The sequence below is a fragment of the Malus sylvestris genome, chromosome 10 (genome assembly GCF_916048215.2).
Source record: "Malus sylvestris chromosome 10, drMalSylv7.2, whole genome shotgun sequence".
NCBI lineage: Eukaryota > Viridiplantae > Streptophyta > Magnoliopsida > Rosales > Rosaceae > Malus > Malus sylvestris.
Window position 1 is genome coordinate 39,635,313 of NC_062269.1, and position 20,739 is coordinate 39,656,051.

Below are 20,739 nucleotides of genomic sequence, written 5' to 3' on the forward strand. Positions count from 1 at the left end.
CCCTTTAATCCCTCGACTCTCTTGCTTTTATCTGGCGCAATTGGATTATCTTTGACTAGTACAATAACAGTAACGGAGTCGCCGCCCTTCAAATTGAAGACGGCGTTTGATATCTGTGTCATCCAAAGGTAATCGTGCTAACTTTTGGAACTCCATTCTTGTTCGCCTGTGTCACTCAGTTAAACGTCAATCTTTTGGAAGGTCTATGAATTGTGTCGTCGTCATAATCATCATCATCATAATCACCATAACCATCATCATCAGAATCAGAATCATCATCGTCATATATAATCACCAGAATCATCATCATCAGAAGCAGAATCATCATCATCATAATTGAAATAAAATTTGTAGATGGCCTCATCATAAGGGATAGAACCCGTAAATAAAAGCGAAGATTCGAAGCTAATAAGTTTGTCAGCTACTAGACGTACGCCTGTTTTCGTCACCCTGATGAGCTCAGTCTCACTGTCTTGTACTTGGATTTGTACAATAACATGGACGCAGTCGCCTCCCTCCAAATTGAAGATGACGTTTGGTAAATGTCCCATCCAAAGGTAATCTTTAAAGCGAACAGGTGTGTAGAAATCGATTATAGAGGCAAAAATGCAAGTGCACTTGGTATGATTAACAACAAAAAAGTAATTTCTCAAAAAAGGGTTCAACTCGTAATGACGAGAACCGATGCACACAGCCAACGCTTTTAAATTACAACCGATTTCCTGAGGCACTTGAAAACAGACTCGGTCACCATTGTTGTTGACATGATTGAACCAAGTCGGAATATGCTTTCCTAGAAGAGAAATATATCCACAACCAGTCCATCCCTGTAGATGTTCAACAGGATTTGTATAAGTAATCTGAGAGAGAGAGAGAGAGAGAGAGAGAGAGAGAGAGAGAGAGAGAGAGAGAGAGAGAGAGAGAAAGAGAACGAGCCTGTAGCGTGCTATCCTTGAGTAGGAATTTAGTGATTCTGTTGTGCGCTCGCATGCCAAGTATCATGCCCGTGTTTAACATGCTATCCAAGCCTCGAAACTCAATGAGCTTGGGGCAACCATCTAGAGACACCACTTCTGGCCTTCCCGGTAAGTTTGGCATTCTTTCTAGTGCAATGCAGATATTCATCGATAGGTAACCCAAATTTGGTGGTAAATCATCAGTGATTTCAACCAGGTTGATGCAAAAATCCAAGCTTAGTGCTTGAAGCTTGGAGAGGCCACTGAAGCTTGGAAGGCTATGGAAACCATTGCGGTCCAGATTTACTTCTTCTAAAGAAGATAGATTCCTGATATCGCTAGGAATTTCCTTTAAATTGCAGCCACTAAGATCTAATTCTCTTAATGCGTGCATGCCCATTAACAAAGGAGGTAACTTCAAAGACCACCTCAAGTTACACAGAGATAAGTACTCGAGCTTCTCCAGTCGTACGATGGAAGATGGTACTTTTAGTATGGCCGTCTCATCTGCAAGAAGTGTTCTCAAGGATGCCATTTCTCCCAAGTCCTCAGACAAGATTTGGAATCTTGAACATCCTTTAAGAACAAGAATTTCAATAGTTTTTAACTTATAGAAACTTCTCGGGAGGTCGTTAAGCATTTCGCAGCCTTCCAAATTTACCAAAGCAAGACTCTTCAGATCTCCAATCGATTCGTGAACATTACACAATCTCTTACAACCTTTGAGTATCAATTTCTCAAGATTTGGGAGTTTTGAGAAGTCCGGCGATCGTGTTAGGTCATGGGAATGGCTGAGATTTAGAATCTTCAACTTGTCAAGCATCTGTTAGACAAAACCAAATTGAAAATCAAAATCAAAATCCAAAAAGAATATAAAGAGAGCATGATGTATTGCAAAATACCAGAAGGAAAAAAATTATTAATTTGGTTGAGGTTACATAGTACTTACCCCAGACTCCTCACAAAGAACTTGTCTGAGGCTGCTATATCGCATGTCGATAGCGACTATATTTGGTTGACACAAGTCTTTTGATATGAACTCTAGAGGGAATCCACGCCAGCACAACCATTTTAATTTTTTGGAAAGATATTGATATCCTCCTGTGAGCCGAACGTACTTGAGTTGGAGCAATCTGAGTCTCTTCATATTTGTAAATGCCTCACTACTGAAACTAGCCTCTTCATCAAGACTCGGCAAATTCAAAGCCAGTCCTTCAATTTCTTCAGTTCCCTGCTAAATAAGAGAGGGTTTTGCATGCAAAAAAGTTCTATTACTTGCGTATATATGCTTCTCTTCTATATTTCTATTACTTACATATTTGACATAAAGTTCGATCGGTAAAGTACTTACAGATTTGTCTATCAATAAATCTTTTACAACCTCAGGACACCAGAGTCTACTCTGTTTTCCAGGATACTTAGGATTTTCTGCACGCACGATTTCTCTTCCCATGTCCCGAAGCAAATCATGCATCATTAGCTTGTTTTTTCTATTAACAGTTACAAGGCATCGTTCAAGGAGGACCTTGATTCCTGCCGTTGCGGAAAAGCCACAACCATCCAAGATATACATGACATCGTTCTTGTCCATTCCAATGAAGAAACAAGATATATCGCAGAATATCTCCCTCTCGTAATCATCATTTAGTCCGTCGTAGCTTATTTTTAGTTGTTCCTGAATTTTACCAAGAGGAATTTTTTTCAATTTGTCCAATGTACTTTTCCATTCTCCTATGCTTCCTTTGAACAGGGTAGAGCCTAAAACTTGAAGAGCCAATGGCAGTCCTCCACAGTAATCGACGACTTCTCTTGCGAGGTTGAGATATTTTCTAGGACAACAACTACTTCTGAAAGCATGCCAACTAAAAAGCTCAAGAGCTTCTTCTCGTTCCATTCCTTGTGACCGATATATCACATCAACTGCAAATTCATTTAACACATGTTCATTTCTTGTTGTTATGATAATTCTGCTCCTCGGACCAAAAGAGTGGCGATTTACAACTAATTCGTCTAGTTGCTTCACATCATCTACATCATCTAAGATGACAAGTACTCTTAAGCATCGAAATCTTTTCCCTACCAAGGCGGTCCCTTTGGCAATACTGCTTACTTTTGTCTTAGTTTGCAAGATATCAGAAAGAAGTTGGTTTTGCAAGTTAACTAGGTTCTTTCCCCTCATGTTTTCAAGGAAACTCTTACCTTCAAACCTGTCATAAAATAGGTTATAAATGGCTTTAGCAATCGTTGTTTTACCTATTCCACCCATACCTGAAATTCCAATCATGCGAACATCATTCGAATCTCCGACACCTAAATAATTACTGATATCTTTAACTCGAGATTCTATTCCTACTTGGTATTGCGCTACGTTTAAGTATGTGTTGTTCAGCTTCGTACTGACTTCATTAGTAATCATACCGATAAACTTTGCTTCATTCCTGGCATTAGTCAAGTTGAGAAGGAAAACTAAGATTGTTATACAACTACAAGACTAAATAATAAAACTAAAGCATATTATTGATCACGAGTACTATGGATTTTCAAGGCAAAATATATGTTAACTAATTTAAGCTGCGCTCATGAAGTTTTGCTGAATCAAATCTTTCATTGCCCTTAATTTTGTTAAACTTCTAAAACATTCATAATTAAAGAGGCCTCATATTGAAAAACAGTACATAATAGTACAGGATGGTGAATAAATTATGTAAAATAAAATGAAAGAGAGAATTAGTAAGTACCCGTCCATAGTGTTTTTGAGATCCCAGCCAGACAAATTCAAAGCTTCAGTAAGAGCAGTTCTCCACCTTCCTGCCTTCTTTTCATCTGAATGTTTCAGAAACGATTGTGCAAAACTACCAGTCTGTTTCCTGACATGCGAAGGATCAACGTCATAGAATATCGGCAAAACTAATTGCCCCAGCATTGTTTTACACTCCATGATCTTAACCAGCTCCTCGAGGCACCAGCTGGAGTCCACGTACCGTTTTGAGAAGACAATGATAGAGATCCTAGAACCCTGGATTGCCCGCACAAGTTCGGTAGTTATATCTTCTCCTCTTCTTAGTTCTTCATCGTCAATAAAGGTGTTGATTCCAGCCTTTGTTAATGCTTCATGGAGGTGGCCCGTGAAGTTTTTACGTGTGTCTTCGCCTCTGAAGCTTATGAACACTTCGTAGAGTGAACCCTTCGAGAAGGAGAAGGACGAGGAGGAGGACAAGGAGGTGGAGGATGATGACGAGGAGGCTTCATCGGGACCGAGATGTTCATTTGGCGAAAGACAAGGCCGATGGAGAAGAGGAGGAAGACGAGGACAGCGAAGTGGTAGGACTCTAAGCAACCACATACCAGCACCATGATTGACAGCGTCACTAATTTCCGCCAGTTATCCATTTCTTTGATTTTCTTTAGGATAATTGAAATGGATATATAATACACAGCTAGCTCGTCGGAAGGTTGTTTGGCGAGTGGCGATTTGAACAATATTAATATTAAGTTCGATTGGTTGGCGAATGACGATTTTAACAATAAAGTTCGATTTTAACAATATGGATTTTAACATATACAAACCGACATTTGTGGAAGTTTCCTTCTACATTTGATCTCACGGCAAGACTTGTTGATGGATGACCCGTTGACCCATGACTCCATCACCATTGGATATAAATTTCTTTAACCAAGATATCAGATATTTACTTAGAGGCAATGCAAAGGGAGACCAATAATTTGAAGGTGTATTTTTACTCACTTACATTAGCTTTGGTCTACCAAGTGTCCTCTTACTTGATCCCAGTTAACTTTGGTTAATTGCTCTTTATTAATTTTAAAAAAGAATTATAAAAAAAAAACTAAATATAAAAAAGGAAAAATACCCAACTGATATTGTTTTATAAATTTAGTATTTTGTATGATGATTTTGGAAGGATTGAAGGCACCAAGGATGGTGATTTTTGCACAGAAATATAGAAGGGAATATCGGTTAAAAGAGTAATGTGAGCTGCTCTTAGACAGATATATTGTAGCTAACAGAATAGACATGATCACCTGGTGCTGTATACCCGATTGTCGCGAGGGTCTTCGTTCGTGCTGTAGATGCCCCTTCGCCCAAGAGTTTGGAAATGCCAAAATCAGATACATGCGCAACCATATCTTCATCAAGAAGAACATTGCTTGGCTTTATGTCACAATGAACGATCGGCATTGAATAACCATGATGCAGATACTCCAATGCTAATGCAACATCCACAATTATGTTCAGTCTTTGCAGCATGTCCAAAAAAACAGTTGCGAGAGTGCAACCATTTCTCGAGGCTTCCGTTAGGCATGTATTCGAGTATCAAAGCTTTGAAATCAAAACTGGAACAACTTGTGCTGATTTTGATGGGATTTCTGTGGCGGACATTTTGCAGTGTTTTACATTCAGTATCAAAAGTCTTGGAAGCTGCTTCGGTGTCTGTGTCCATGTTGAATACCTTGATGGCCACGTTATTATTGAAAAGTATTGCTTTGTAACACATAACTGAAGCCTCCTGCCTAGCAAGTTGCTCTCATCGAAACCATTCCTGGCAAGCAGAAGTTCGTGGTAGGAATCCTTTTTGGCGCAGGTAAAGGGAATGATGCATCCTCTGGATTTAGTACTTTGCTTTTCTTTCTATGATATTTTTTCCTTGCAAGTACACAAAGTAGTAGCAGCATTATTGACACAGTTGTTGGCAGTACAATCTTCAATACGTGCAACTGACCTCTCCTTGCTTTCGCAGGTTTTCTATTGCAGGCCGGGACATTCAATCTAGCAGTGCCACATAGTGCTTTGTTAATCATAAAAGATTCAGCTGCAAAGTTGGCGAAGGGGCCCCTTTTTGGAATTTCTCCTTCCATACTCTCAGGTTCGTTCATCAGCTAGATCTGCTGACAGGGCAGCTGCCAAGGATGATGCATTGAATGAGTTACGAGCAAAACGTTTGAAGCAACATGACCCTGAGGCTCACCGCAAGTTGAAAGATGCTTCTAGTGGAGGAAGTTCAAGCAATCGAAATTTCTCACACCTGAACAGGAAATCCTTCACTGCAGTGGGTCGGAGTAGATCTAGTCAGAGTGACAGTGATAGTAGGTCTCGTAGTGAAGATGAAGGATCATCAGGGGATGGCACAATGATTGACAGTGACGATGAAAGGTCAGAGGGACTAACTTTAGATGATATAAAGGAGATTACCATTCAAAAGTTGAAAATTGCAAATTGGTTTATGGAGCCGTTTTTTTATGAGTTAATTGTGGGTTGCTTTGTGAGGGTTGGAATTGGGAGGTCAAAATCTGGGCTATCTACAGGCTCTGCAGTTGAATATCAGAGTGCACAACGACCAAGATTACAAAATAATAAGAATATTATTAAACTAACAAAAATGGCAGAACGGCTACAAAATCCTAAGAGACTACATTGTGAATAACTTATTCTCTAACTAAATTACAAGCTCTATTTATAGAGCAATAAACCAAAGAAATCCTAATGCGTATATGCCAAAAATACCCTACTACAAAATCAAATCAAATCTCTAATTAATTTCCTAAATAAACCTAATAAATTCCAACACCCCCCATCAAACTCATGGCGGTACACGACATGAGTTTGCCAACAAGCAGATGTGGATGCAAGCCTCCAAATTCCGATGCCGATGCCGATTTCCGATGCCAATTTCAATACGAAATTCCATCGGTGCAAGTGCAAGATTTCAATGCCAGTGCAAGATTTCTATGCCAGTGCAAGATTCCAATGCCAGTATCAGTGCAAATGTCGATGCCGATGCCTAACAAACAAACAAAAAATCCAACCAAATATTTTTTTTCTTCCTTCTTTCTTCCTTTTTTTCCTTCTGTGCGATTCCTTCCTCTTTTTTTTTACCTTCTGTGCGAACCAACGTGCGACCCAACATCACCAACCTCCTTCCTTTTTTTCTTTTGTGCGAACCAACATCACCAGCCTCTTTTTTTTTTTTTTTTTTTTTTTTCCACGAGGGTACGGTTGTGGACGGATCCAGATGCAGGGTGGGGCTGGGGAATGCAGAAATCCTAGTGCGATGGATTCACCAAATTCCTTTTTTCAAAAAACAGAATTTTTTTTCCCTTTCTTGAAGACTACCAAGGACAAACTGAAAACCAAACCAGAAAACGTAAAAAATCTACGGACAAGACTAACACAATTTGACGGTCAATACCGAAATCCAAAGACAAAGAACATAAACAGAAATCCAAAGACAAAACGAACAAAAACAGAGTGACCAAGAACAAAGGACACAGACCAAAGCGGAAGCGAAAGCCTAAACGAGACCCAAACTAAACCAAAAAACAAAAAGCAACAAAACAAATTGATACCAACAAGAACGGATTGAACCATAAGGATCGAACCCGCTCTGATACCAAGTTGAATATCAGAGTGCACAACGACCAAGATTACAAAATAATAAGAATATTATTAAACTAACAAAAATGGCAGAACGGCTACAAAATCCTAAGAGACTACATTGTGAATAACTTATTCTCTAACTAAATTACAAGCTCTATTTATAGAGCAATAAACCAAAGAAACCCTAATGCGTATATGCCAAAAATACCCTACTACAAAATCAAATCAAATCTCTAATTAATTTCCTAAATAAACCTAATAAATTCCAACATCTGCATGGTCCGGAATGTTGATGCTTCAGATACTGATCGACAGTACAAACTAGAGAACAAAACCACACTTAAGTATCTGAATGTTGTTTAGGGCAATGAGAACTCTGCTGCCAGGTGGCAGATGGCTATGATTTCCAACTCTGTGCCACTGGAGGAGGAGTTTAAACAGTGGGTTAGAGAGGCGGAGAGAAGTGGTGGCCAGTTGCTAAGCAAAGAGAATGTGTTGGAAAAGGAGGCCATAAAAAAAAAAGGAACTCATTTGTCTACTCAGCCGCAACCGTGAAGCAGATGATACAGGAGAAAAAGTCTGCTTCGTCAAGGCCATTAAACATTGCACTTGAGAAGGACCGGTTGAGGAGGGGGAGTTAGAAGTTGCAAAAAGTAAGCAAGACGATGCAGAGGTGGAGAGGATCCATACAAGATTGCAGCAATTAGAAGCACGCCGGCAATCACAGGGGAAAGATAGCAAGGCTATTAGGCTTGCTGAGATGAACAGAAAAAAAACAGGGTTGCATAAAGAATTAAAACCTAAGAATATAGGTTTGAAAGCGGGGGAGGCCGGTTATGATCCTTTTTCAAGAAGATGGACTAGGTCAAGGAATTACTGTGTCAAAGACCGGTGAACAAAAAGGGGAGGCAGATGCAATTGCCGAGGCTGATGGAGCCTTGGCAGATACGGAACAGCAGTGGTGGGAGCAGTAAGGGCCGGTATGGCAGCTACTGCAGCGGCTCTGGAAGCTGCAGCTGGTGCGGGGAAGCTGATTGATACGAGTGCTCCTCTTGATTTTGGAACAAAGTCAAATGTAAAGCACAATTTTGAGGTCCCAATGTCATTGGCCGCTCTTCAAAAGTTTGGCGTGCCGCAAGGAGCTCAGGAAGGGTTCGTGGCAAGAAAACAGCGAATAGAAGCAACGGTTGAGTGTCGAGTCCCAGAGAATGACGGGCAGAGGCATGCACTGACACTTTCAGTTAGCGACTACAAGAGATGAAGAGGGCTTCTCTGAAATGCGCTCGAGCCCGAATAACTGCCACAGATGCAATATAGACATCATCTTCACCAACAAAATGAACAGGTTGCTAAGCAGTAAGTGTGATGGCATGTTGAGGTCTTTATAACGAGCATTGATTCCCAATTTTGAATAAAACATAGCGTGTTTTATTTGTCTAAAGAGAAATCACAAAATGCAGCTTGTGGGACTTGATATGTAGAACCTTAAGATTGCTGTTGTTTCAATAGTAAGTCATGAGTTCATATACAATTTCTTTTCGTCATTTTCTGGATGGATGAATTCGGTATGTTTTCTCGAGCGCTGCCGTATAAAATTGAAACTCGGCATTGTTTTTGTTGATACAAGCGATATTTGAGGTGGTACAGGATCTTGGGTGAAACAATAAATGTGTTGAAGTTTTGAGACTCTTGTCCCACATCAGGGAAACAAGATTCCCAATGACCTTTATATATGTTTTGTCTTCTACAATATTAGTTAGGTGTTGGACCATTTGGAATGATGATTGAGGCTTGGGCTACTAATTGTGTGGATTAGGCTTGATGATTGTACCATAATGTTAATATAAATTAATCTGATCAATTAGTTTTAATTTCGAATTAAGTTTTTAATTAAAATTAATTAAAAACGTTTTGATTAATAGACACAACTCCTTGGAAAGAGTTGTAATTTCGAATTAAGTTTTTAATTAAAATTAATTAAAAACGTTTTGATTAATAGACACAACTCCTTGGAAAGAGTTGTACAGCTTCAGATACATCCAAAATGTATTTGAAGAGGTATGAAAGAGCCCATATAACTGGAGTCCTTAGTTCCATCAAAAATCATCTTTTAGCCTTCCTTTTCTTTCGTACAAACTTTCCAAAGTGAGTAAACACGAAACACACAAAGCATTTCACTAGAATTCTATAATCCAGTGCGGGTTGTAGAATTAGGTAGTTGTATCCTGGTCGAGCAGACGTTGTAGAACTACAAACACAAGAGTGAGACGGAAATACTGTTCGAAGGACATAACTTTTGCACTAGCCTCTACCTTTGATTCATTCAAGTTAGTATCATTTTAATTTTTTGTATTTATTGTGTATCATTCTGTATTGCAAGTATTATTGGGTAATAGAGTATAAGTATATCAAGTTCTGTTATTTCTGTTTCTAAATTGTTCTCCAACAAAATGCTCGTTCATTGTTGTCATATCTCGAGTACAAAAAGTGAATTGAAAACGGAGCGTTATACGACCACTCCCGGTCTCTAAATGATTGCTCATTGAATGCATATCTCAAGTATTTTTTTTAAATTGCTTTTCCTTCTCCAAAAATTAAAAAAAAAAAATGCATTGATAAGAGAAATTAACCACCACCGCAACAGTTGAAAATAAAAAGGTATTAACCACACTAAGTGAACGCATTTTTAAAGAAATAATATAACCACACTAAGTGAAAGCTGATCCGTCTCTGTACTCAGTCAAATACTGGTATCAAACCTCAATCTCTAATGGTCTATGATAAATGATCGTCAGCGTCGTCCTTGTCGTCATCATCATCATGATCGGCATGATCATCATCATAATCATGAATGGCATGATCATCATCATCGTCATGAACAGCATGATCATCTTCATTGTCATGATCGGCATGATCATGATCATCATCATAAAATTTGTTGATGGCCACATCATAACGGATGGAACCGTAATCAATAGACGAAAAGCTGAAGTTAATACGTTTGTCAGATACTAAACGTACCCCTGTTTTCTCCACCCTGATGAACCCAGTCTCAGTGTCTCGGGCTTGTACAATAACATGGGCGGAGTCGCCGCCTTCCAGTTTGAAGTCGTCGTTTGAGAAATGTCCCATCCAAAGGTATTCTTCCAAGCGAGCAGGCGGGCAGATATCGGATACATGGGCATGAATGCAAGTGCACTTGGTATGATTAACAACAGAAACGGAATATGTCAAAGGAGAGTTCAACTGATAAGGACGACAAGAGAAGCACACAGCCAACGCTTTTAAATTATAACCGATTTCATGAGGCACTTGAAAACAGACTCGGTCACCCTTCTTGTTGACATTATTGAACCAAGTCGGAATATGATTTGCTCGAAGATAAATATATCCAGTACCAGTCCATCCCTATAGCATGTTCAACAAGATTTGTATGAGGTATATGACATTGAGAGAGAGAGAGAGAGAGAGAGAGAGAGAGAGAGAGAGAGAGAGAGAGAGAGAGAACCTGTAGTGTGCTATCCTTGAATAGGAATTCAGTGATTCTGTTGTGCGCTCGCATGCCAAGTATCATACCAGCGTTTAACGCCCTGTCCAAGCCCTGAAACTCAATGAGATTGGAGGAACCATCTAGAGCCACAACTCTCGGCCATCCTGATAAATTTGGCATTCTTTCTAGTGAAGTGCAGTCATTCATACTCAGGAGACTTAAATTTGGTGGTAAATCATCAGTGATTTCAACCAGGTCTTCGCAACCATTCAGGCTTAGTCTTTGAAGCCTGGAGAGGCTACTGAAGCTTGGAAGGCTACGGAAACTATTGCGGTCCAGAAGCAATGATACCAAAGAAGATAGACTTCTGATATCGTTAGGAATTTCCTTTAAACTGCCGCCACTAAGATCTAATTCTCTTAATGCGTGCATGCCCATTAACGAAGGAGGTAACTTCAAAGACGACCTCATGTTACGCAGAGATAAGGACTGAAGCTTCCCCAGTCGTGCAATGGAAGATGGTACTTCTGTTATGGCCGTCTCATCTGCAACAAGAGTTGTCAAGGATGACATTTTTCCCAAGTCCTCAGACAAGTTTTTGAATTCGGAACAACCTTTAAGAACAAGAAATTTAGCAGATTCCAACTTATAAAAAGTATTAGGGAGATTCTTAAGCATTTTGCAGCCTTCCAAATTTACTAAAAATAGACTCTTCAGATCTCCAATCGATTCGTGAACATTAAACAATCTCTTACAACCTTTGAGTATTAATTTCTCAAGATTTGGGAGTTTTGAAAAGTCCGGTGATCGTCTTAGGTCATGGGAATGGCTGAGATTTAGAATCTTCAACTTGTCAAGCAACTGTTAGACAAAACCAAATTAAAAATCAAAATCAAAAACCAAAAAGAAGATAAAGAGAGAATGATGTTTTGCACAGAACTTGGTACTTACCCCGGATTCTTCACAAAGAACTTGTCTGAGGCAGCTATATCTCATGTCAATAGCAACTATATTTGGTTGACACAAGTCTTTTGGTATGAACTTTAGAGGGAATCCACGCCAGCACAACCATTTTAATCTTTTGGAAAGACATTGATATCCTCCTGTGAGCTGAATGTACTTGAGTTGGAGCAATCTGAGTCTCTTCATATTTGTAAATGCCTCAGTGCTGAAACTACCCTCCTCATCAAGACTCGGCAAATTCAAAGACAGTCCTTCAATTTCTTCAGTTCCCTGCTAACCAAAAACAGGCTCGAAATATGAGAAGGTTTTGCATGCAAAAAAGTTCGATTGCTTACGTACACATATATGATTCTCTTCTATTCCTTACGCATTTAACATAAAGTTCAATTGGTAAAGTACTTACAGAATTGTCTATCAATAAAGCTTTTACATCTTCAGGACGCCACAACCTACTCCGTTTTTCAGGATACTTGGGATTTTCTGCACGCACGATTTCTCTACCCATGTCCCGAAGCAAATCGTGCATCATTAGCTTGTTTTTTCTATTAACAGTTACAAGGCACCGTCCATGGAGGACCTCGATTCCTGCCATTGCAGAAAAGCCACAACCATCCAAGATCTGCATGACATCATTCTTGTCCATCCCAATAAAGAAACAAGATATATCGCAGAATATCTCCCTCGCGTAATCATCATTTAGCCCGTCGTAGCTTATTTTCAGCTGTTCATGAACTTTTCCAGGAGGAATTTTTTCCAGTTTATCCAATGTACTTTTCCACTCTCCTATGCTTCTTTTGAACAGGGTAGATCCTAAAACTTGAAGAGCCAATGGCAATCCTCCACAGTAATCGACAACGTCTCTTGCGAGCTCTAAATATTCACTAGGACAACACTTACTTCCGAAAGCATACCAACTTAGGAGCTCAAGAGCTTCTTCTTGTTCCATTCCTTTCGCCGGATATATCTTATCAACTGCAAATTCTTGTAGCATATGTTCGTTTCTTGTTGTGATGATAATTCTGCTCCCCGGGCCAAAAGAGTGGCGATTTCCAGCTAATTCGCGCAGCTGCTTCACATCGTCTACATCATCAAATATGACAAGTACTTTTAAGCGTCGAAATCTTTCCCCTACCAAGGCGGTCCCTGCAGCAACATTGCTTACCTTTGTCTTGGTCGTTTGTAAGATATCTGAAAGAAGTTGGGTTTGCAATTTTTCTACTTCCTTTTCCCTCACTTTTTCAAGGAAACTTTTATGCTCAAACTTGTCATAAAATTCGTTATAAACAGCTTTGGCAATCGTTGTTTTTCCTATTCCACCCATGCCCGAAATTCCAATCACACGAACATCATTTGAGTCTCCGACGCCTAAATATTCACTGATATCTAGCATTCGAGAATCTATTCCAACTTGGTAGGGCGCTACATCTAAGTATGTGTTGTTCAGCTTCTTAGTGACTTCACTAGTAATCATACTGATCAACTTTGCGTCATCCCACCTGGCATTAGTCGAGTTGAGAGCAAAACGAAGATTGTTATACAACTATAAGACTAAATTGAACTAATACACAAAATTATTCATCCTGACTAGAGATTTTTATTTAAGACAATTTTCTTTGAGATGTTTTGTTTAAACTCAGCAAACATCAAGTAAAATTTAAGTTAAAATTTAAATAAGAAACACAAACAAACAAAACCCAGCATCCCCTTCCATTCGCCGGCGTGGCTTCCCTGCTGTGATTAGTGTAGCCTTAAAAGTTTTAAGCTTTATTGTATGATTTTATTAAGAGAGGACTAAGAATTCACAGTTGTATGTATAAACATGATCCGAAGAAGGGAAAGGTTTTCCTTTATTTTATTTTATGTTGCAAAGATACTCACACGGATACGACGAAATGCGTCACACCAACACAAAAAATCTCAACAGGTACGAACACAAACACAGCTAGGACATGACAATTAAAGTCTAAAAAATTTAAAATAAATATTACATAAGTTTTTATATTTACGAAACCGCCCGAAATGTTAGGTGTTATAAGTTTTTATATTTACATATATGCCCCAAAATATCTTAGATTAAAGGTTTGTTTTTCTTTTTCTTTTTATTTTAAAACTTTAATCCTTGAAAAAGATTGAAATTTGATAAAAATATGGTGTCAAACTAGATATTGATAGAGTTACGTTAATGCCTGAATTCATAAAAGAAGAAATTAGTAGATACCCGTCTAAAGTGTTTCTGTGATCCCAGCCAAACAAATATGAAGCTTTAGTAAGAGCAACTCCCCACCTTTCGACCTTCTTTTTATGTGTATGTTTCAGAAACGATTGTGCAAAACTACCAGTCTGTTTCCTGACATGAGAAGGGTCAACATGATAGAATATCGGCAAAACTATTTGCCCCAGCGTGTGTCTACACGTCATGATATGAACCAGCTCTTCGAGACACGATCTGGAGTCCGCGTACCGACTTGAGAAGACGATGAGAGAGATCTTAGAACCTTGGATTGCCCTCACTAGTTCATTGGTTATATCTTCGCCTCTTTTTAGTTCTACGTCGTCAATAAAGGCGTTGACTCCAGCATTTGTTAATGCTTTATAGAGGTGGCTTGTGAAGCTTTTACGTGTGTCTTCGCCTCTGAAGCTTATGAACACATCATAGAGCGAACCTTTCGAGAAGGAGAAAGACAACGAGGAGGACAAGGAGGTGGAGGATGATGAAGATAAGGCTTTAGCAATCGTTGTTTTTCCTATTCCACCCATGCCCGAAATTCCATTCATGCGAACATTATTTGAATCTCCTACACCTAAATATTTACTGATATCTAGCACTCGAGAATCTATTCCGACTTGGTAGGGCACTACGTCCAAGTATGTGTTGTTGAGCCTCAAAGCGACTTCACTAGTAATCTTACTGATAAGCGCTGCTTCATTCCTGGCATTAGTCGAGTTGAGAAGCAAAACGAAGATTGTTATACAACTACAAGACTAAAATGAACTAATACACAAAATTATTTATTATGACTAGAGATTTATTAATAAGACAATTTTCGTGCGATGTTTTGTTTAAACTTAGTAAACATCAATTAAAATTTAAATTTAAATTTAAATAAGAAACACAAACAAACAAAACCCAGCATCCCCTTCCTCCGCAGCCATTCGCCGGCGACTTCCCTGTCGTGATTACTGTAGCCTTAACAGCTTAAGCTTTATTGTACGATTTTATTAAGAGAGGTCTAAGAATTCACAGTTGTATGCATAAACATGATCCGAAGAAGGGAAAGGTTTTCCTTTATTTTATTTTATGTTGCACAGATAGGGGCATGGATATGTCAGAAACAGGACACGGTTACACGAAAAATCTCAAAAGATAAGAACACGAACACAACTAGGACATGACATGTAAATTCTAATAAATTTATAATAAATATTACATAAGTTTTTATATTTACATAACTGCCCGAAATGTTAGGTGTTATAAGTTTTTGATATTTACAAATATGCCCCAAAATATTTTAGATTAAAGGATTTTTTAACTTTAATCTTTGAAAAATATTGAAATTTAATAAAAATCTGGTGTTATACTACATATTAATTATAGTTCATTGATATGTCCTTAATTCAAATTAATTAATGTGTATTTTATTTAATGTTTCCCATTAATTATTCATTTGATTTAACATTCTTTAAATTTGAAAGACTCAATTAATGTACCTAAAATGTTAGTACCGAGTATGTGCCGAAATATTTGTATCGAAATGTATATACTGAATTGTATGCACTGAAATGTATTATATTAAATTAATGCACCCAAATGTATCAAAATGTGTGCACCGAAATGTTATGACTAAATTGTATCATACTAAATTAATGTACCTAAATGTATATACCAAATGTATGTACATAAATGTTAATACCGAAATGTATTATATTAAATTAATGTACCAACGTATTTGTACCGAAATGTGTGTATCAAAATGTATGCATTGAAATGTATTATATTGAATTTAATATACCTAAATGAAGAAGACAAAGTATTTCTCGATATATTGTACAATAAAAATTAATTTATCTAAATATTTAAAATAAAATATATTGAATAAAATGAAAATGAAAATGATAATGTAACATAATTAATAGATCAGAATTTGGAAGAAAAAGAGAAATAATTAAAACTTCTAAATATAATTAATAAGGAGGTGATTAATGTCAAGAGACTAAAATTAGATTTTAATCTTACTTATGATTTTAGTAAAAAGGTCATCTTTATTAAGGATTATAATGAAGTTTTTCATAATTGAAGGGAACTTTAACGAAAAGCTCCCAGTACTGTTCACTGTAACGAAAAATCACATTTTTACATTAAAAAGTCAATACTGGTACTATTCACTTTATCATTTATTTTGTCTTTATCGTTAAAACTCAAAGTTTTCAAACCATTTTCATTATTTTTTCTTAAATTGAATTGTCCCAAAATGTTTTTATATTTACAAAAAGATCCCTGCCGTGTCTTGATCGTGTCAAAACCGTGTCCGAACACTTTGGGGTTTCCCAGTGTTGGTGCAACATAGGTTTTATTGAATCTATAAACCGAAAGTAAATAAAGATACGTTAAAGCCTGAATTCATAAAAGAAGAACTTAGTAGATACCTGTTTTCGAGATGCCATCCAGCCAAATTTGCAGCAAGAGTAAGAGCAGCTCTCCACCTCGCTACCTTCTTTTTATCTGTATGTTTCAGCAACGATTGCGCAACACGACCAGTCTGTTTCTTGACATCCGAAGGATCAATGTCATAGAATATCGGGTAAACCATTTGTCCCAGCGTTGTTCTACACTCAATGATATGAACCAGCTCCTCGAGGCACCAGCTGGAGTCCGCGTACCCGCTTGAGAAGACGACGATTGACATCTTAGAACCTTGGATTGCCCGCACTAGTACGTTAGTTAATTCTTCTCCTCTTTTTATTTCTTCTTCGTCAAAAAAGACGTTGACTCCGGCATTTGTTAATGCTTTACGGAGGTGGCTTGTGAAGCTTTTACGTGTGTCTTTGCCTCTGAAGTTTAAGAACACATCGTAGAGCGAACCTTTCGAGAAGGAGAAGAACGACGAGGAGGACAAGGAGGTGGAGGATGATGAAGAGGAGGCTTCATCGGGGACCGAGAAGGATGACGAGGAGGACAAGGAGGTGGAGGATGATGAAGAGGAGGCTTCATCGGGGACCGAGATGGACGACGAGGAGGACAAGGAGGTGGAGGATGATGAAGAGGAGGCTTCATCGGGGACCGAGATGCTCATTTGGCGAAAGACAAGGCCGATAGAGAAAAGGAGGAAGACTAGGACAGCAAAGTGGTAGGACTCTAAGCAACCACATACCAGCACCATGATTGACAGCGTCACGAATTTCAGCCAGTTATCCATTTCTTAGATTTTTTATTTTTTTTTTGTTACCAGCTCAGCTGCTAGCCAACCCGCTCCAGCTACAAAACAGAGAGGATGAGCAGCTGCAGAACTACGCCTGCAAATTTAAGAATAGCTTCCTGCAGCAACCCACTTGTTAGAGTAAATATGTTTTTATTTAAATATTTAAATTGCTATGCTTTTGTCCGATGTGGCTTTTATATCTATTCTATAAAAAGAACCTTCTTGTCAAATTTTTTCCTATTTTTTTTTTAATTTTGTCTTCATTTTTTATATACATTATTGATAAAATTAGGGTAAAATAGTAATTTTACACATTTTCACAGAATGACAATCATATCCCTATTTTTCCAATTTTACCTTTTTTTTAAGAAAATGACAATCATATACTTATTTTTCTAATTTTACCCTCACTTTTGATACACAATATGTACATAAGAAATAAAACAATAATTATGTAATATTAAAAAATATGAACTTATTAAGAAAAATTGTTCACACATATAAAATGTGTGCTCTCTGCTAATTGGGTTTATTACAATCATTAAATTTATATAACCTAAATTGTCTTTAACCGTATCTTTTGATGAGGAGTAATTTCCTCCCCACTTTTGAAACGTGAGAAAGCTTTCTCACATTAATTGATGGGATCCCTTCTCAGAATGGTGAATCAGATTAGGTCAGATTAGGTACTTACTTTCTTTTGTTCTGTTTGAATATTTACGTTTTTGATTTGATCGTTTAGGTTTTCTTCAGTTTTGATTCTTTAAGATTTTAAGCCCTTGAATCTCTCAAACTTGCAACGTATATTTGATCGAAGAAAAAGTGGAAAAAAAACTACAACTTATATATTTTTTTAAAAATTGAGTTCTGAAATCAACATTTAGATAATATGTGAATTCAAAGGTTTTTGCATTGTTCAAGAAAGAACTTATTAGAGGAAGAAGGTTTTGGATTGTTTTCTCCTGTTGAATATTAGAGTGATAACTAAGACTACAAATTAATAGAAATATTATTAAACAAACGAAAATGTCAAAACGGCTACATAACCTTAGGAGGCTACATTGTGACTAACTTACTCTCAAATGAATAACAAGCATGCTATTTATAATAAACTAACCATAATCCTAAAAGATAAGAAACCGAAATCCTAATGCTAACGGGCTAAGCCTAGAAAACCAAAATTCAAATAAATCAAAATACTAATATTTTCCAACATCCCCTGTCAAACTCATGGCGGTATACGACATGGGTTTGCAAACAAGCAGATGTGGACTAGCTCCGTTAGGCGGACTGTCAGGCATGCAAACTTGACTCGACTTGACTGGCGAACTGGAGAACTGGTTCTTGTTGGCAAGCTAATTCTGGCTAACAAACTGATTCTGATTCAAACTGACTAGTGTTGAGAGTATGTAAAGAACCCGTCTCTAAATGGACGAGATTTCCATATCTCAATTATAGCAACGAACAAACAAAACACAAACACTATCACTCGAGTGGTCACAATTCCAAGCACTCGAGTAATAGTCACAAAACAATCTCAAACAAGCCAACAACTCGTGTGGGCCTTAAACACATCAAACCAAAAAATGGGCGGTAAACAGCCTCCAACCCATTTTTCCTCTTTGCCCATGTAGGCCAAAACCTCCAACAATTTTTTTCCTACTTTTTTTCTTTTTTTTTCTTTCTCTAATATAGAAGCAGCAATGGTGTAATCCATGGAGATGGAAATGGGTGCAGGTTGGTGGACAATCTGGATTTGGTACAATGCGGTGACTGGGCACGATGGACAGCAGCGGTAGGCTTGGATGGGTTTCTCAGCAATGGTCGATGGATCGGGCGGTTCAGATTTAGTCAAATGTGGCGGCGGGTACTAGCATGGTGGGTTCTTGCAAGTTGGGTTCAACATAAAAGCCTAAGGTAGAGACGAACTTGATCCGAGTTTGTGATTCTCGAGTCAGAGCTTCATTAAAACCGTCGTCAAACAAATTCTTTTTCTACACGCTTTTCTTTACTTTTTCTGCAACCTAAGCCAACGACAAATGAGAACAGAACAACAAACAAACGGACGAGACATACAAATTGATTGATACCAAATTGAATATCAGAGTGCACGATAACAAACTAATAGGGATATTATTAAACAAACGAAAATGTCGAAACGACTACATAACCCTAAGAGGCTACTGTTGAGCAAAAATTGTACACAATATGTAAAAAAATAATTTACTCGACATAATTTCACCCTCGTTCATTTTGTCGAAGAGGGTTTTATTAATTTGAGTTCGACCCATTCTAGGCTACGTGCCTATTAATTACAACCTTTCTTTTGGGAAAGGAATACCCTTTGATTCTAATATGAATAAATCGTAACTTGGGGATTTGGGTGTTTATTTGATTTTGTGACTGCACCTAAGTAGAGCCCTAGATTGCCTATGTACCCTCGTTGAGGGATCAAGTCACTCGTAGTTCCTTGGTATTTGGTACTTGTTTGGATTTGATGCCTTGTGCAATTTTAGCACGTGCAGGCGAGGACTTTGAACCATTGGAGCGATTGATGCCTTGTGTAGTTTTAATTCGTGCGAGCGAGGACTTTAAGCTGTTGGAGCGTTTAATACCTTGTGCAATTTTAGCTCATACGAGTGAAGACTTTAAGCCATTGGAGCGATCAGTGTTCTAAAAATCTGCCTAGGCGCTGGGCGGTGGAGCTCCGACCCGATTTAGACCAAAACATTCAGTTAGGCGAGGAGGATATAGGCGGCCGCCTATGCGCTCGCTAGGCGCCTGAGGCGGGCTAGGCGGCGCTAGGCGGTAGTCTAGGCGGTTTGAATCTAGCTGCAAATTCCAAACTTGCTGCAATTTTCGCAAAGATCTACAACTTCCGATCTCTTACGTAGCAACAGAGACCCGGAAAATTTTATGTAGCTCGTATCTGTGAATATGAGGAAAGAGAGAGTGCGAAGAGAGAGAGAGAGAGACTGTCGGTGAAGATAATTTCATAATTTCTGCAACTCATCTGTGAAGATGAGAGCAGAGAAGAAAGTGCGAAGAGAAAATGCGAAAAGAGAAAGAGAGAGAGACTAACATTTCTGTGTTGGTGGTGCAAGTTGAGGACTAAAAGCTTGGGTGATGTGAAAGAGCATGGACGGTTTGTGATTTTAAAATTGAAAACCATGGACTTTGATAGTTTTGCGGATGGGTGATGTGAAAACCACCTTGGGTGGATGGGTGATGGACGGTTTGATGGTTTAACAATGAAAACCACCCACTATGTGGGTTTTTTATATTTTTAAAAGTTTGGGATATATATTATGTGTGTATATATATATCTTATATAAATTATAAATTATTTAGATAATATTTTGTTTTTTTTTCCTAGGCAAGCATTTCATATATGTACATAAAACTTTCATATATGTATGTTCTTATATAAGAAATAGCATATTAGTCAATAATTATTTACATTTTATATAGTAAATTTAATTAATTTATATAATATATCATAAATTTACCTAAATCCGC

General features: G+C 38.0%; 1 protein-coding gene and 2 pseudogenes across 1 annotated transcript; 1 reads left to right on the plus strand and 2 right to left on the minus strand.

The window, feature by feature from the left end:
- Window positions 1-9: 9 nt before the first annotated feature.
- On the minus strand, window positions 10-4,357 carry LOC126587235 (disease resistance protein RUN1-like; annotated as a pseudogene).
- Window positions 4,358-5,569: 1,212 nt separating this feature from the next.
- On the plus strand, window positions 5,570-8,626 carry LOC126584553 (protein RTF1 homolog; annotated as a pseudogene).
- A 1,499-nt stretch (window positions 8,627-10,125) lies between these two features.
- On the minus strand, window positions 10,126-17,217 carry LOC126584554 (disease resistance protein RPV1-like). The gene is made up of 5 exons (XM_050248898.1): window positions 16,448-17,217; window positions 12,207-13,299; window positions 11,792-12,073; window positions 10,859-11,701; window positions 10,126-10,758 (listed from the first exon to the last, which is right to left on the minus strand). The coding sequence occupies exons 1-5, from the start codon at window positions 17,215-17,217 to the stop codon at window positions 10,126-10,128; spliced, it is 3,621 nt and encodes a 1,206-aa protein (XP_050104855.1).
- Between the last annotated feature and the right edge of the window lie 3,522 nt (window positions 17,218-20,739).